At 45.5% G+C, this 18,273-nt stretch overlaps 1 protein-coding gene across 7 annotated transcripts in view; it reads left to right on the plus strand.

Moving 5' to 3' along the window:
• Window positions 1-16,774, plus strand: part of STARD13 (StAR related lipid transfer domain containing 13) — a 415,654-nt gene extending 398,880 nt beyond the window's left edge. For all 7 annotated transcript variants that reach the window (XM_075919190.2, XM_025190209.3, XM_075919191.2 and 4 more), the window contains 4 exons: window positions 3,086-3,307; window positions 8,135-8,352; window positions 12,053-12,229; window positions 14,195-16,774. In XM_075919190.2, the coding sequence (XP_075775305.2) occupies window positions 3,086-3,307; window positions 8,135-8,352; window positions 12,053-12,229; window positions 14,195-14,312 (735 nt within the window). In that variant the 3' untranslated portion in view covers window positions 14,313-16,774. The remainder of the gene's footprint in view (window positions 1-3,085; window positions 3,308-8,134; window positions 8,353-12,052; window positions 12,230-14,194) is intronic.
• The last annotated feature ends 1,499 nt before the right edge of the window (window positions 16,775-18,273 follow it).

The following is an 18,273-nucleotide window of genomic DNA, read 5'->3' on the forward strand; positions in this document are numbered from 1 at the left end:
TGGAAAAACTTGCCAGTCTAGACACAGTGGCTACGTCTACACTGGCCCCTTTTCCGGAAGGGGCATGTAAATTTCATGAGTCGTAGTAGGGAAATGCGCGGGGGATTTAAATATCCCCCGCGGCATTTAAATAAAAATGTCCGCCGCTTTTTTCCGGCTTTTAGAAAAGCCGGAAAAGAGCGTCTACACTGGCCCCGATCCTCCGGAAAAAGCGCCCTTTTCCGGAGGATCGGGGCCAGTGTAGACACTCTTTTCCGGCTTTTCTAAAAGCCGGAAAAAAGCGGTGGACATTTTTATTTAAATGCCGCGGGGGATATTTAAATCCCCCGCGCATTTCCCTACTACGACTCATGAAATTTACATGCCCCTTCCGGAAAAGGGGCCAGTGTAGACAAGCCCAGCCTGTGTGTGTATGTGTATGTGTATGTGTGTATATATATATATATATATATATATATATATAAAATAGTATCATGAGCTTTCATGGGCACAGCCCAGCGGAAGAAATGGGTTTCGCCCATGATACTATACTATATATATATATAACATAGGTATATCTCCATATCTCATAGAACCAGAAGGGACTGTGAGAGGTCATTGAGTCCAGTTGCCTGCCCTCATGGCAGAAGCAAATACCATCCCTGATAAATTTGTCCCAGATTCCTAACTAGCCCCCTCCGGGATTGAATTTACAATCCTGGGTTTAGCAGGCCAATGCTCAACCACTGAGCTGTCCCTCCCCCTAGAGTTTTGTTTGTCTCTCAGGAGCTAGTGGGCCACTCTGTTTTTGTAGATTATCAGTTTGTTAGTCCCCTCTAGGGACATAGCCTGGGGACGGGACATGCCCTGCTCCTCTGGCTTTAAAGCCTATACTACATGCCGCAGGCCTATGCCAGTCTGTGTCCCGCCTGTTGGCTATCTCCACTGTCTAGAAGAAGCACACATCTCTGACAAGGGTCAGGGCTACAGATCTTTCTATCCGAGGACAGTAAAAGGTAAGGTGCTATGTTTAAAAGCCCTACTCATGGACTTTGCCTTCGCTCCCAAGCGCCAGCGCTTGGACTTGGTGCCAAGCACCGTGTGTCAGTGTATAGCACTTCCCCAGTGCTCTGAGCTCAGCACCAGTGATCATCCTTGGCCCTAAGAGAACGAAGAAGTCAGGCAAGGACAAATCCCCCAGCCCACAGAAGGCCAAGGCCAAGAAAGGGGATTATGCTTCTGCTGGATAAACTCCTGATGCAGGCTAGCCTGGGTGGTCCTGCCCACTCCCCATTGCCCGTCCCAGATGTTCAAGTCCCTTCCATGCCAGAGGCTTTCTAAGCAACGCAGGACTATGGGCATCCGGTATAATAGGCGGGAGAAGGCACAGCCTTCCCAAACTGCCCCTCTTGCCCTGCCTATACTGTAGGCATACTGGAGGTGGAGTGTTGCTGCCTCCAGTGCCGTCCTTCCCAGACTACTGGGCCGGAGAGGCTGGGACTGCATGCCACCCACCCTCCCCATGCTCCAGGGCTGGGGCATGCACACCCACCTGCCCTCCTCCCTTCCCCCTTCCCCATGGTGGTGGGTCTGCTCCTGGGGCAGGGAGGTGGCTTGGTTCTCACACGGGGGAGGGGCAGGGCCTCAACGGAAGGGGTGGTGCTGGAGTGAGGCTGCAATCTTGCCTCCCCCAGTCCTACCTTCACCAACTGCCTATGTGCAGGACATTATAACCATGCCGATGCTGCCTCCTCCAGCACTGGTCAGGCCCCCAGCAATCGCACTGTCCCACGCAGACAGACAGGAGAGCTCCTTGTACCCTCATTCAGTCGTGAGAGAGGGACTGGGGCCAGATGCTGCACCTCAACTATTGCTGGAGTTGGGCCACAGGCCTGTGGGAGCATGCACCCCCAAGCAACAGCAGCACTGTAGGGAGAGTTGTTCCCCATATGTGCCTTGCCACTCTAGGAATAATTTCCCTTAATCACGGCACCACTTTTGACACTGCTGATATTCACCAACACTAAAGTATACTAGGTGTGGCAGCACAGCCTGTCGGTTCCACTTGATGTCCTGGCACTGACAGTCATCCTCTCACTACTGGTCACCACCAGTCAAGAGCAGGTCCTGAGATCAATGTAGAGCTGTGGGCTGCCGGTCCAGGCATTTCCCTTAGTCACCAAGATTGCCATTGCCACTGGGTTCTCAGTACTATGGAGAGCACAGTGTATGCACCCCTTCCAGGCCTTCAGCCAGCGTTCACTCAGCAAGTGCCACATCACACTCTGTCTCCTCGCCCCTTGCACTCAGCTCCATCTCAGCCGGTGCCGCAGATGGCTTTGCAGGACACGCCATGGCCCCAAGAGCAGTGGCTGGCACATTGGTGCCCATGGACCCCGTGGGGTTTCCCGGTTCAGCCCCAGGTTACCCACTCAGTAATTGGAGTGTCAGAGGCCCCTTTGCCATCCTCCGCTGGCCATGTACAGACGGTGGTGGTTTGGCCAGTTACTCCTCAAATAGAGGAGGGGATGGGCAATCAGCTGGCATTGGGAGAAGAGGGCCAGTTGGGCCAAGCTTCTTCTTCCAGACGAAGCCATAATGGCACCCCCTCCTGGGGTCCGGCATGAAGGCCTGTCAGGACTTTTTAAAGAGGGTGGTGACCAAGTTGGCTCTGCGGGTGGAGGAAGTACAGGAGACCTTGGACTCTCTCTTTAGGGTCCTTGGCCAGGAGGCACCAGCACAAGTGGGCTTGTCGGTATATGGGGAAGGGCCAAGTTTGCCAAGTCTCTATGACAGACTCCCTCATCCATTCCACCTGTTTCCAAGAGGACTGAAAAGAAATCTCTATTAGCACTAAAGGACCTATGACACACAGTTGAACAGTCTGTTTTCATCCAATAGAGAGGTGTGGTACACAGACACATTAGCTATTACATTACAATAGCTTCATGTCTTGTGAATAACAGTAGGTAAAGATAGCAGTGGGTATCTGCTTTTATTGGTTCACTGTGCGGAAGAATACAGTGTACTAGATAATTCTTTTCTTAAAGGGTCTTTCTCAAAATAAACCTCAAACTTTAAGTTTTACCTGCTTTCTTTGGAGCAGGTCCCACATGAGATGGCAACCCAATCTCGGAACTCCTACGTGGAGGCTGAAGTGCATTGTCCAACGCTGGAGGAACTAGGAAAGCAAATGGATGAAGAAGGAGGGAATTACCAAATGTACCTTGAAAGTCTGATGCAGAACCTTCAGAAAGAAGCAAAAGAGAAATTCAAAGGATGGGTCGCCTGTTCTAGCATAGAGAACACAGACCTTGCTTACAAAAAGGTAATTTCAAGAAATGTAGAAAAAGTAAAAACAAAACAATTGTTTTTTTAAATCTATGCATTTCTACCTAAAGTACTATTGAATAAATCACTAAGACTGAATAAATTGAATAAAGTACTAAGACTGAATAAATCCCTTTACTATTTTAAGTCTTCTAGAGGCAAAAATAAAATAGTCTTTAGGGGATAAAAGCCTATTAAAACTACCTATATCAATAAGTAGTTAGTAGAAATGTAATATGGCAGTGATCTGTGCAGAGAAGTGGGTACGTAGAAACCATTATAAGGTCTCAAACCAACAGGCAGAGAAAGTGATGAAGGAAACCATGAAAAGAAAGAGAGAAGAAAAGAGAAAAAAATACATAGTATTACTTTGAGTGAGTCATTTGAGAGGGGGATAGGTAACTTTCCTGGCCTTCTGCAAACAGGTCACTGGAACACAATAGAGAAAGTGCTTAAGCTTAAGGAGATTTGGAATGGGGAAGGGGTGGACAAGCCTATTAATGTAAGTACAATACAGCTTGCTGCCTATTCTACCAGGCTAAACCTGCACAGTTGGTATGATTTTTAGCTATGATTTTAGGATAATTTTGTTATCACTTTATTCAGATAAAGGCTTTGAGGGAAAATTGGTATTAACAAGGAAGGAAAAGGAAAGCAAACCAAAGAAAACCAGCAGAAAGAATATTTAGATAAGGTATACATGTTCAGGTCAGCAGAGTCTGATGAAATTCATTATAGGACACTTCAGAAACAAACTGAAGCAACCTTGGCATCATTAGGTATTGTCTGTGAGAACTCCTTGGGATTGGACAAGGTCCCAGAAGACTGGAGAAGGGTAAGCATAATACCAGTCTCTAAAAGAGGAACAAAGAGGACCTGGAGAATTATAGACCAGTCAGCCTAACAATTGGTGTGTAGTATCAGAGGAGTAGCCATGTTAGTCTGGATCTGCAAAAGCGATGAGGAGTCCTGTGGCACCTTATAGACTAACCGAAGTGTTGGAGCATAAGCTTTCGTGGGCAAAGACCCACTTTGCAAGATGCATGTAGTGGAATTTCAAGGGTCAGGTATAAATATACAGGCATAAGAAAAGAGTTTCAATCAAGAGTAAGGCTGGAGATAACGAGGTCAATTAAGTCAGGGAGGATGAGGTCCACTTCTAGCAGCTGATGTGGAGGTGTGAACACCAAGAGAGGAGAAACTGCTTTTGTATTTGGCTAGCAATTCACTGGATGGCTGTGTCTACACTGGGCCACTTATTCCGGAAAATCAGCTGCTTTTCCGGAATAAGCTGCGAGCTGTCTACACTGGCCCTTGAATTTCCGGAAAAGCAACGACGCTCTACTGTACAAAATCAGCCGCTATTCCGGAAAAACTATTCTGCTTTCCTCTCGGGCATAAGTCCTTATTCCGGAACACTGTTCCGGAAAAGGGCCAGTGTAGACAGTCCAGTAGTCTTTTCCGGAAAAGTGCGTCTACATTGCCCACAGACGCTTTTCCGGAAAAAGGGCTTTTCCGGAAAAGCAGCCTGCCAATGTAGACACTCCTTTTCCGGAAAAACTGAAAACGGAATAGTATTCCATTTTAAGCAGTTCCGGAAATTCATGCCAGTGTAGACACAGCCTCTTTGTTTAATTCTGAGATGATAGTGTCAAATTTGCAGATGAACTGTAGCTCAGCAGTTTCTCTTTGGAGTCTGTCCTTGAAGTTTTTTTGTTGCACGATGGCTACCTTTAAATCTGTTACTGTGTGTCCAGGGAGATTGAAGTGTTCAATGTGTAAGCATTCTAAGGAAAATAGGTTTATAAGGAATAGCCAGCATGGATTTGTCAAGAACAAATCATGCCAAACCATCTTAATTTCCTTCTTCGATAGAGTACAGGCCTAGTGGATATGGGGGAAGTGTGACATGGCATGTATTGATTTTAGTGAGGCTTTGACACAGTTCCACATGAGCAAACTAGGGAATTTCTGTATAGCCACACAACTGGTTGAAAGACTATACTCAAAGAGTAGTTAACAATAGTTTGCTGTTAGACTTCGGAGGGTGGATCTAGCATAGTCCTGAAAAGGTCAGTCCTAAGTCCAGAATTATTCAACACTTCACTAATGAGTTGGCCAATGGAATGGAGAGTAAAACCAGGTAGCCAGCAGCCAATAGAAATGTAGGTAGGAATTTCAAACTGGGACATAGGTACCCCCAAAACCTTATCTCTCCAGGCTTAGGTATAAAACTTCCCCACAAAATCTTAAAAACCTAAATTTTGGGATAAAAATCCACTGCCACCACCCAAGTCATGATAAAGAATACAGGGGAGAGATCACTTGGGAAATTGCACCCCTAAAGTAAAACCAGGACACAAAAATTAACCAATACCAGGTTAATAAAAAAAAAGAGAAAGAACTTTTATTATCACCACAATACTCCTGTTACAAGCATAATGACTAGATGGGAAAGTCACCAATTAATAAACTCATGGGAAATTCCACCAGTGGCCAAAACTTAGTTACAAAGGAGAAAAAAACATTTTTAAATGCACAGACATCAGATTCCCATTCCCAAACCATAAAACAATAAAACCTTACAGATTTATCTAAACCAGTGGTCCCCAACCTTTAGAGGCTGCCGGGCGCCAGGGGGCGGGGACACATGCACGCTCGGGGGCGGACGGCCCCCCCCATAGCCGCATGCTCAGGGGCGCCCCCCCCCCGCAACCGCCGCGCTCCCGGGGCCGGCCCCCCCCCGCAAGCGCCAGGGGCCAGCGCCCCTTCCAAATGCCGCACGCCTGGGGCCGGTGTCCCCTCCTCCCCCAAGCACCGCACGCCCGGGCCAGCGCTCCTCCTAAGCACCGGGCGCCCGGGGCCGGCGCCCCCCTCCCTCCAAGCGCCGCTCGCCCGGGCCGGCGCTCCCCCCAAGCGCCACGCGCCCGGCGCCCCCTTCCCCCCAAGCGCCGCGCGCCCAGGTCGGCGCTCCCCCAAGTGCCACGCGCCTAGCGCCCCCCTTCCCCCAAGCGCCGTGCGCCCGGGGCCGGCACCCCCCCCAAGTGCCACGCGCCTGGGGCCGGCGCCCCCCTTCTCCCAAGCGCCGCGGCCAATTGGCGACGCTCCCAGGGCAGCGCTTACCATGCGCCCTGGGCCGGCTCCGGCACACAAATGGCCGGGCGGGCGCCATGGCGCCCACGGGCACCGTGTTGGGGACCACTGATCTAAACTTTACTCTACTTGCAGATAGTGAAGAGTCTTTTCTTGGAGACAGCTATGACGTCTGTCCCTCTCAGTAGCTGGAAAGAAACTGCCCAAGGACAAAGGAGGGAAAAACCAAAAATCCCTTAATCCCCAGTCTGCTGGCTAACTCTCATGATCATGACAGTAGGTGACTTAAGTTGCCAGGGGTACCAAGTACTTTTGGAGGACAGAGTTAGAATTCAAAGATGACTCTGATCCATAGGAGAAGTGGTCTGAAATCAACATAATGAAATGCAGCAAAGACAAGTGCACAATTATAAAATGGGAATAGCTGACGCGATGGTAGTTCTGCTGAAAAGGACCTGGGGTCATACATCACAAATTGAACAGGAATCAACAATGTGATGCAGCTACCAAAAAAAAGGCTAATATCAATCTAGGCTACATTAATATAAGTGTTGTATCTAAGGCATGGCAGGTAATTGTCTTGCTCTATTTGGCGCTGGTGAACCTCATCTGGAATACTGTGTCTGATACTTGGGTCCACACTTTGGGAATTGTGGACAAATTGTAGAGAATCCTGAGGAGAGTATCCAAAATGATAAATGGTTGGAAAAAACTGACCTATGAGGAAAAGTTAAAAGAATCCATGTTTACTCATGAAAAGAGAAGGGGAAGTGCTGTTAAGGGCTATTATAAGAAGACTGTGATCAATTGTTCTCCCTCTCCACTGAAGGTAGGACAAGAAGAAATGGGCTTAATATGCAGCAAGAGAGGGTTAGGTTAGATATTAGGAAAATCTTTTGAAGAGGAGTTAAGCTCTGGAATAGGATTCCAAGGAAGGTTGTGGAATCTCCATCACTGGAAGTTTTAAAAACAGGTTGCCAAACACCTGTCAGGGGCAGTCTAGGTTTATTTGGTCCTGCCACAGCACAGGGGCTATCCCTGCAGCCCCGCTTTCCTATGAGCTTGGGTTCTCTGTGGTTTTCTCCCCATTACAGAGCTGAATCAGTTTACAGAACCCAAGGGCTTATGAGCAGACTTTTTGCTATAAAAGCTATTTTACTACTTTTGGAGCCCCAGAAAGAGGAACCTTTATCCACCCAGGCAGAAGAATGAGTGACCATGTCAGTTACCTTTGAAAACTCTGGTTAATGCAATGCCACTGATTAGCCAAAAATACATCACCTCAGGTTGCCTGAGTGTTTCATGTTAAACATGAGCCCCTTTTAGGGCAATCAGAGATTCTGGAGCTGGACAAAGAAATCAGTCTTATCCTAATCTTATTGTATATTGCCTACTCTTTCTTCTGTCCTTCTTTCCAGCTATTTTACAAACATTCTATGACCACTTTGGGGGAAATTCCACAATATAAATTCCACCAGTATAAATAGAATAATGCCAGTGCCATTGGAGGAGCTAATCCAGATTTACATTGCTGCAAGAACAGAATTTTACCTACTGTCTCATTTTTCTGCACACACATGTTTTAATGTTGAACATGCCTGTAAATATAAATGCTGTGAAACTTCATCTTAAGCTTGAGCTTAAAGTCTTCACCGAAAATTCTTGACTCATTCCACACTGAGAACATAGTCATAAATCCAGCATTTCTTTTTTTCTGTATTGTTTACTCCAGGTTGGGGATGGCAACCCACTCAGATTTTGGAAAGCTTCCGTGGAAGTTGAAGCACCCCCGTCGGTTGTACTGAATCGAGTCCTACGAGAACGTCACCTTTGGGATGAGGACTTCTTGCAGTGGAAAGTTGTAGAAACTCTGGATAAGCAAACAGAAATATACCAATATGTACTGAATAGCATGGCACCCCATCCTGGCAGAGACTTTGTCGTTCTAAGGTAAACTTTCAAAAAAGGCAATCTTTTAGCCTTTTCCTTCTCCACCAGAAGTTTCTGTTATTATAAAGATTGGGTGTAATAAAGCTTTCGCCTTAACATTTATACACTAGGTATCCTTCACTCAGCCATCAGCTGTTGAATGTTTCCTTTTGATTAATTGGGTGCATTATAGTCCTGGGCCTCTGCTTTCTCTTAGTGGAATGATATGCCACTGACATGCAGTTTGGACAAATGGTCCAGCGAGTCAGAATTACATTAGGGGAAAAATGATGCAAGGTAATACAAGAGCCCAATGAAATATAATTATATCAATATATCCCTTTTATTGTTAACTTTTATAGTCTGTCAGAGAATAACAACTTGCAGGCATTATTGTTATAAAGAAAAGAACTACTGAGATTCCTAAGAGAAATTATAAAATATTTTCTGTAAGTTCTTTATGATCAGTGTGAGGGGTGAGGGGTGTGATCACCCCCTCCCAGGTCGAGAGGGGGGTTCGGTGGACCCCTTCGCCTCTTTTGGGTTCGTCTCGTGACCGGGCTCCTAGTTGGAAGCCCGGGCAATCAGGTGCGATCACCCCCCTCCCTGGAAGGAAGGGGGGGGGGTCAGCGGACCCAGAAGTCGTTACCCATCTCTGCGGGGTGGGGCCTGAGCCCCTTAGTCTGACCTCCACTTCCTGGAGGTGCATGACTTGGTTCTGCTACACGCCTACGCCGGCGTCGCTCGGAGCTGGACGTTCCTCTGGCGGAGGGAGGGGGACCCGGTCCCGCCCTCTCTCCGGGTCCCAGCTCGGGGCCCTAAGCGTCGGGGCTTGCTCGCGCCCTGACGCGGTAGACGGGGGTCACTCCGCCCGTAACCCGTCTACCCACGGGCGCCAGAAGGCTTCCGCCCCGGGCTGCTTCCTCCCTTCACCCCACGCCCTTGGATGATCCATCCCTTCGCGTGGCTTACCGTGCCTCAGTTGGAGGAGTCAGGGGCTGGTCTGTACCAAACCCGGGGGCCAGCCGTCTGCCACGTCTTCTCGCCCAGTCAGGCCGCTCCCTGCGTGGTCGTTGCGCACTATCCGGGTCACTGCTGGAGCCCGGGCTAGCAGCCCATCTGCGATGGGGGCTGGCTTGGGATCCCCGAGCGCAGGGCTGTGCCACCGGCCATGCCCGGGTGCGTCCCCGGTCCGTCCTGGGACGCACTCTACCCCCCGCTCCCCCAGAGGAGACCTCCTTTCCCTGTGCCGGCGGGCCGTTTTAAACTGTCCCGCCGGCCCTGACGTCAGCCGCCGGCCCCGCCCCCCTGATGATGCTGCCGGCGTGTCGGCGGCGTCCCGAGCGGCGCTCGCGGCCCCTCCCCCTAACGCCTCAGGGTGGGGGCTGCCTGCTTTGTGTCGGTGCAGCCGCGGAGGCAGATTCCAGCTGCCACCGCCACAGCCGCGGCTTCGGCGCTGGTGGGCTCTGCCTGCCACCGCGTGAGCCCCCCGGGCGGCCGGACCCCCGCGAGTGCGGGTCAGCGTCGGCCCGTCACAATCAGAAAAAACTAGACCTTACATTACATATTTTCCTTTACCTACTCAAGATGTACTGACTGGGCTAAGTTTTTCCCAGGTATAACTTTATAAATTTCATTTTATTTACACCAGAGATGAATTTGGTCCACTGTGGTATTCCCATTTTGCCCCAGGAAGACGGTGTAGCAGCAGTAGGGAGTTTTTAACTACCTTTATTCTGAGTCATATTATTGTCCTTTCAGTTCGTGATGCATCAGAGTATTTTATGTTTCTGAAAAACCTACAATGCAGTCACATCCATCAAATAAAATCTTGAGAACAAGTTTTCATTCTCATCATTAACCTAGCCAGGATGACTCAGAAACACTGTTGTATATCACTGACTGAAATATCTCTCTACGCACGCACCACCCTGCCCCCCCAGCCTCTCCCCTTCCCCCCGTCCCTCATAAAGGGAATCCTGGCTGGTTTATGATGGGCTGAAGCTAGAAGAGACTGAGTAATAAACTTTTTTACCACGTTTGATTTGTGTTAAGGCTTGAGCAAAGTTAACCAATCATATTGTTTGTCCTAATTAATGCACCTTAATTGGCAGCAACTGAGTTCAGTGAAATTATTCATCTCTAGAGAAGTGCATCATTGATTTTATGAGACTTCTAACTTCCATCTCACCTTCAAAATGTTAGTTTCATACTTTTTCAATTTAGGGCTATCATAGAAGGGTATCAAAATGTTTCTAAAAATTATATCTGAGGTATGTGGAAGAATGCATATGTTTGACATTAATATTTGAATGAATGTCAGCATTACAGAGGAAAAATATTGTTATGCAGTACTTTGCATTTATATAGCACCTTTCATCACATCATCTCAAAAGACTCAAAATTAATGGTCCCTTATAAGTGTTGTAGTGCAATCTCTTGAACCTGGAAGTGCAGAATTTTTTTTTAACAGTCAGAAACAAAGCAATGTGAAACTTTAGAGTCTGCAAGTCTGCTCAATTCTACTTCTTGTCCAGACAAACATTGAGGCCAGGTCTATACCAGACCTGGCTGGTCGGCTTAAGGTATGCAACTCCAGCTATGTAAACAACATCGCTAGAGCTGATGTACCTTAAGCTGAACTTAGTGCCTGCTCCACAGTGGAAGGTCAATGAAAGTAAATGCTCCTGTCAACTTTCCTTACTCATTGTCAATCAAGGAATACTGGCACCGACCAGAAGCATCTCAGCATTCAGTTTAGTGTGTCCTCACTATACCTGCTAAATCTAACACCAGAAGATCAATCTTTGGCGTGATAAGCATAGATGTGGCATAACACAAGCAAGTTTGGTCGCACTTATGGGAAATTGTGCTGCCTATGTCTTTTTTACCATGTCAGCTGAAAGTGAGACCAGGGATTTGCATGGCACTGTTGTAGCCTGCATTGGTAAGGTATTTACATGCCAGATATGCTAAATGTTCATATGCTCCTTCATGCTCCAGCTTGTAGGCATTACAAATTTTACATTGTTTTGGTTTTGAGTGCAATTATGTAACAAAAAAAAAACAATTCTACTTACATATGTTGCACTTTCATAATGAAGAGATTGCATTGCAGTACTTGTATGAGGTGAAGTGAAAAATATTTTTGTTTATCTTCAGGCCCACCGACCAGGGGTGGGGGAAGGAGCAATTGCCCAAGAGCCCAGTGAGTCTAAAGGGCCCAATACTCCTGGGAGTCCTGGGCCCTTTAGAATCGCTGCTGGCGTACTGGACAGCACGCTTCAGAGACCCATGCCACATGTTCTGGTTGGCTCTGAGGGCCGATGGGGCTGGGGTGGGGGGGCCTCTTTTACTTATTTACAATGAAAATATTTGTAATAAAAAATAGTAAGTGAGCAATGTACTCTTTGTATTCTGTGTTGTGAATGAAATTAATATTAAGTAACATGTCATGCAGAAAAAAATCCAAAAATATGTATAATACATTTAAATGAGTATTCAATTATTAAGCAGGATTAAAACTGCAATGAATCATGACTATATTTTTTAATCTCATGATTCATTGCAATTATTTTTTAATCATTTGACAGCTCCATGTATAATCATTAGTCTGTGAGTCAACCAAACTTTCTGAATCTAGCTCTCGTTTTCTACACTACTTGGTGCTTTCATTCATTCTCTGCACGTGATTCTTTCTTTCTTAAATGTCTCATGACAGGACATGGAGAACAGATTTGCCAAAAGGAGTGTGCACACTAGTGGCAGTCTCTGTGGAACATGAAGAAGCTCCTTTGATGGGGGGTGTACGAGCAGTGGTGATGGATTCTCAGTATTTAATAGAGCCTTGTGGCTCAGGAAAATCCAGGCTGACACATGTCTGTAGAATTGATCTGAAGTAAGTACCACACCTGCAGAAAGCAAGATCAGAGCCATCCCCTCAGTAAACCAAAAATCTCTGCTTAGTTCAGCAGGTTCAGCCAAGAAAGGGCAGTGGTGCATTCCTAGTAGTAATACAAGAGCTGTACTATTTCCTGGTTGCAGCCAGCGTCATAATAGAGGACACTTTCAGCCCTTTTTCTGGTAGCTTACAGGGACTTAATGCATTTCCTGAAAAAATGCTACTTTGAAAAGATTGATGGCTCAGGATAAGAAATAAAAAGTGCTGTTCTCTTCCAAAAAGTGACTGAAAACGGCATTTTCTTCCTGAACAGCTCTGCTCCTGGTGCATATTCAGGGTCATAGCTGCTCATATTAGTGACACAAATATGGCTTTACTTCTATTTACTCCTGTTGGACCTGCAGTGCCAACACAGCTCAGAGAGTGAGAGCCAGAGTCTGTTTCTTTGTGGGATTCATTTGCAGCATTGTTTACTAAGCTCTACTCAGTTACGTTGATGTAAAACTGCAGAAGGCCATGTAGCTTTGCACTGAGGACTGTGTTTGAAGATCATAGGGCTGCCCCAGAGCAAGTGGAGCCTCATTTGGCCTGGAGAATTGTCATTGGTTATATGATATATAAAAATGAAAGAACTCAATTGAATTTGCAGGGACAGCAGTTACAAGAAAGAAAATGCTAAGCCAAACACAATAGAAATAATTGAAAGGCAAACAGCGACTCCCAGTCTGCATTTCTGCAGAATCACATTATATAAAAGAATTGCTCTTTTACCATACAAGAAAAATCTATGGTAGCTGCATCATAGTTCATTGTAGCATTTATTTCATGCAGGTATGCTAATAATGGAGCACAAATTGTATCCTGCATAGGCTCTTATTTTGGGCATTTATTACCATCGCATCTGAGCACATTCCAATGGTGCATTCAGCAACATGACTAACATCCGTCATGTGTTTGTTCCCTCGTGAATTGAGTGCAGTGGCGTGTGTATGGTTGTGGGTTATTTTTAATAGATAGCAGTTAGGGATGTAATAGTGAAGCCATTTAAATGGGTAACCAATAAGCATGAGCTTATTGGTTACCCAAACAGCTACACGCGGCTCCCAGCCTGTCTCCTGGGGGGCTGCCTGCCACCCTGTGCTGCTGCCTCTGCATCCCTAGGAGTGAAGGGGGGGGCAGGCGGGAGCCGATGCGCACCAAGAACCAGCTTTTAAGCCAGCTCCTGGTGCACACTGGCTCCTGGGGAGTCAACTGCCATCCTGTGCTTCTGCCTCTGTATCTGCATGCGGGGAGCTGGCTGCCACCTTGCATGTAACTGCTGAAACTTTCAGTGGTTACACAGTTAGTCAATCACATGCATTTTAACATTCCTAATAGCACTATAGTTTTAGCTAAGGCATAGTCAAAGAAATGTTGCAATTGGAGTGGAAGCTGGTGAGGTTTGTGATGGACCATAGGTCCTGGAGTTCCTTCCATTTCTTGGACTAGGCCCTAAGACTGTTCTGTCTGCCATGCAGCCAAGCTCTGACTGTGGAGAGTTCAATTGTGGCAGAGGAGCAAAGTTGCCAATAGCACTCTCCATCATGGCGTTTTAGCAGATCTAGCAACCCTGAGCACCTTGAGGATAGGGCCTGAGACCTTCACTGGATACGCTATAGGGAAAAGCCAGTGTAAAGATCAGAGAACGGGTTTTACTTGTTCACAACAGCCAGGCTCATCTCACCCAACTGCTGCTACTATCCAATTGATATTACTGTATTTACTATTCACAAATGTAAATTTGAGAATAGGACTGGAGAGTCTTCAAAGTACACGGGGGGTGGTGATGATACAGCATCTCAGGCGCTGCACCAGCACCATGGGAGTTCAGTGAGGATGAAGTATCAAGAACTTGAGCACATGGCAATCCCACGCCAGTGAAGCAGAATTTTTCAGTAATTTTGTTTTCTTTCGTTTCCTCAGAGGCCATTCCCCAGAGTGGTACAACAAGGTCTTTGGGCATTTGTGTGCCGCGGAAGTTGCCAGGGTCAGAAACTCATTTCAACCTCTTATTGCTGAGGGGCCAGAAACCAAAATCTGAGGAAACGTTCCAGCAATGTGTGAACCTAGAGCAGAGGATGGGAGACAGCAGAAAGACCCAACGCAAAGGTCTGAATAAGGATAGAAGTATGACCTCATGTCTGTACCGTGGCCAAACAGGGATTTCACAGAAAGGCCTGCTCATTCCAGAGACTTTGCCCACCTGTTGCCCCAGCTCTTCTGTGTTCTTTTCAATTACTGAAGTAAACCTTTTTTTAAAAAAAGCTTTCAGCAGTTACTTTACAATGAGACTATTACCATTGTTTGTGTGTTGCATAATTCACATTATTTAAAAGCTTCCAAGAAGCATATTTTAACTGTAAATTAACAATGTACAATTTGTATATACTTATCTATGTATATTATATATCTATATGTATATGTAAAGTAATTATTTTGTATATAATTTAGTGCTTTCTAGAAGAAATCATCAATTTTGACCTTATATGGACCTGTTCTTGTTGCTTGTTTTTCAGTGTTTCACAGCTATATAAACTGTGTTTGCTGTTACCAGAGAGCTACATGACATAATCTGTGTGATATCTAACAAAAATGGATGCTTGACTGTTCTCATTCGTGTTGTGTGTGGGGGGGGAGGGGGTGTAAACTACAAGAAGGTACATAGATAGATATAGGGACTATAGAAAGGATAATTCTATGTTTAAGAATAATGAACAGCAGTTCAGTATCATCCCAAAAATGCTAACATGGATATTGTACTTGGTGAGCACATTTCGAAGACCATTTACAATAAACGGTTGGAAGTTTGTGACTGCTCCATGATAGCGCTCAAACTTCCCTGTAACCTTAAACAACTGAGTAAATAGTTGCAGTTAGGGGCCCTCACCATTTGCAGTAGTAAAGCTGCTTCCTATATTAAGTCTAGGACAGTTCAAAGGAATGTTGCCGATACCAAGGTAACCTTAACTTACCAATTTGACTCCAGGTGAACACTTATTAAGGACTACCGCTCTGAAGTCTTTCATTTAGATTTCTGGCTAAGTATGTACTTTGGGAGCTGTTCTTTCTTTCTTCTGTCAAGCTATTTAATTGTTAACCAAAATCCAAAGCAGTGTTTCCACCCCAGATGGGCAGCTAAAAATTATACCTTTTTATATATTTTCACTATAAAAAGTAACTAATTTCTGGGAAAATAGCTTTTTTGGTAAGAGCAAACATTTTCACTTTATGCACTGATGTGTTGAGAAGAGGAACAGGATTACATCTACTGGCCCCTTTCATTTGCAGGGACTTAATGTTTTGTTAAGTGGAAGAATGCTTTAAAAATGGTTGTTAGCTATGAGACAAGGGTTATGTTCTGTTTTTAAACTAACATAAAACCAAAAATGTAACTATAGACATGAATCACTTAAAAAAACTCCCACAGGTCAGTCAATACAGTGCTCCTTCAGTAGTCAGGTATTTGTTCACCCCGACTTTATTTATTGCTGCATTAATTAGTTTGGTCATTTGGAACCAGTATTTTAGTTCACATCTTTAAATGCCTTCTACCTTCATTTATGGTGAGTTTAATTCTATGAGATTTATCATCCTACTTCTAGGTGCTGAGATTTATATCATTCAGTAGTGCTGGAGTAATGGCTTCACACAGTGACACTGCCAATACTTTGAATCTGCTTAGATTACCTTTGCTGTGTTGTGTTTGTCGTCAGCAATGTACAATTACATTAATAAGAAGTATTAGAGAGATAAGAGTACCGAGATACCTTCATATGCCTCCAAATATCCTGCCACACTGCCTTGTTATTTTCCAGGTTCAAGAACAAAAGATTTTCCATTGTGGATTAGATCACTGGTGAATCAAGATCAGTTTCCTGCTGTCAGCCATCATAATTATTGTAAGCTTCAAGGCATGCTGCCTCATAAGGCACGCAGCCACCTGAGCAGTATTTTACAGGGAGAAGGAAATTTTTGCTGCCACACTCTACCCCCATGCAGCCTATTCGCTGAAGCATGAGGCCTCAATGCCCTTATCATATGTGAGCTCACATAAGAGTCTACAACACTTCCTGTGTATTAATCATCACAGAATAATCAAGGCACTGGAAACAAATAATTTCTGAAAGAAAAATGTAGCAGACGAGGCCAGGTTGTCTTATTCTTAGATAATCAGCTGGAGGAATTGCCTACTGTAATTACAAAAATGGCAAAGGGACCCTGCATGGTTGGGAGGAAGGGGAGCAGAGGCTTTGTGGATGCACTTATAGCATCTGTATGCAATGTATTGATCAAAGGCACATGTCTACCAGTCAGGCACTACAGTATTTTATATTACATTTTATGCTGCCATTTGGAATACACTATAACAAGTCCATTTTGAAATGTTATACTATTATTAATACCTCATATTTTTACCTCATTTTTGGTATCAGTCATCAACTGTAGATAAGTAATTGCAGAGGTGAATAAATTTGCATACATTACAGCTTCAGAGTGCCTTTACATTTATGTGTTTCCTTTTTTCTATGTTGAAACAGGTAACAAACCTGGCATATGGAACAGCTCCCTCCCCTCCAGTGCCACCTGATAGGGATGAAATATACTTTAAAGTATGACTCTACCAACTAGTTTAGGTTTCAGTACTTTGTTACTACTTGTCACTTGACAGTGGCCACATGCATATAAGGTACTTCCCCCAAAAAACCCGTCGTTTAAAGGGCCCATCTTAGAATACCGTAGTCCTGATTTTCAGCGGTATAGATTGTCCATGGTTCCTGTGATAGCTGTGGGGGAATAATCAACCCCCCAGTGTGTGTTAAAGAGGCCACTCTTTAAAAGCTGAGGCTTAAATCATGCATCTTCTCTTGTGTGCGCTAGTTTTACATTGACAGACTCTACTGGTGTCAATGGCATCCCTTCTGTGCACCAGTGTTGGTCAGAGGAGAATCAGGCTCAGCCCTCAGGGCCATGGCCAAGAGTTTATAACAAGGCCTAAATAAAGCTGAAAAAACAACAAATGGTCTGGTAGCACTTTAAAGACTAACAAAACATGTAATGGTATCATGAGTTTTCGTGGGCACAACCCACTTCTTCAGATGAATAAAGTTGTCAGCCCACAAAGACTGTGTCACATTCTCTAACTCGTTATGTTTCAAGCGAGGTAAGATTTTTAATAGTATTCATACGATGAGGGCTACAGTGATTGAGGTTTGTTAGTGGATCCCCCAGAGGACTTCAAACCAGTGAGTCTCACATTATTTCTTGGTTTCTTTGCCTTTGCGTAAAAGTAGGTGATCCTGTCTTCCTCTGCCCTACCCATAGGAAGGATGGTCCATTGGTTAGCATATTAATCTACAATATAGGAAATCTAGGTTCAAATTCCCATAGACTTCCTTTGTGACTCAGGGTAACTCACCTAATCTGTCTGTTACTCATTAGGAATTATAATAACGCTGTTCTACCTCATAAGGATGGTGGAGGACCCCAGCACTTAAAGCACAATGTTGAAGTCCCCCTCACCTGCCGTGGAGAAAGGCCTTGGGTCTCCTACCTCTCAGATCAGTCCCTAACCATTGGACTTCAGTGTCATTCTTACTTGCTCTGTGGGACAATTAAGTATTTAATTACTTAACGTTCCACAGCTCCAACAGGTGAGATTCACGCAGGGTGTGGGAGCCCCAACCACTAGGCTACAGATTACAAGGGAAACCGATCACCACTTCCTCCTTCTCATTTATGAGAAAATGCACAGGCCCATAACTCCAGCAGAGGGCTGACGAATGCGAAGCCCTTCGCTCCAGTCTAACACAGGGCTGTGACTGTCACTAAGTGACAAGGTGCACAGCGCTGGTGGAGCGTAAATCCCTTTTGTCTCCCCCCTGCCCTTCCACATTTCCTCTTGGCTACTTTAGGCAGCTCTCTGTGCAGAGTGCAGGCTTTTGTGAATCCCATTCTTAGGCACGTAACTCTGCCCCTGCAATGTAGCAGGGGCCTAAACTTGG

Source organism: Pelodiscus sinensis, chromosome 1 (genome assembly GCF_052426305.1).
Source record: "Pelodiscus sinensis isolate ZL-2025 chromosome 1, ASM5242630v1, whole genome shotgun sequence".
NCBI lineage: Eukaryota > Metazoa > Chordata > Testudines > Trionychidae > Pelodiscus > Pelodiscus sinensis.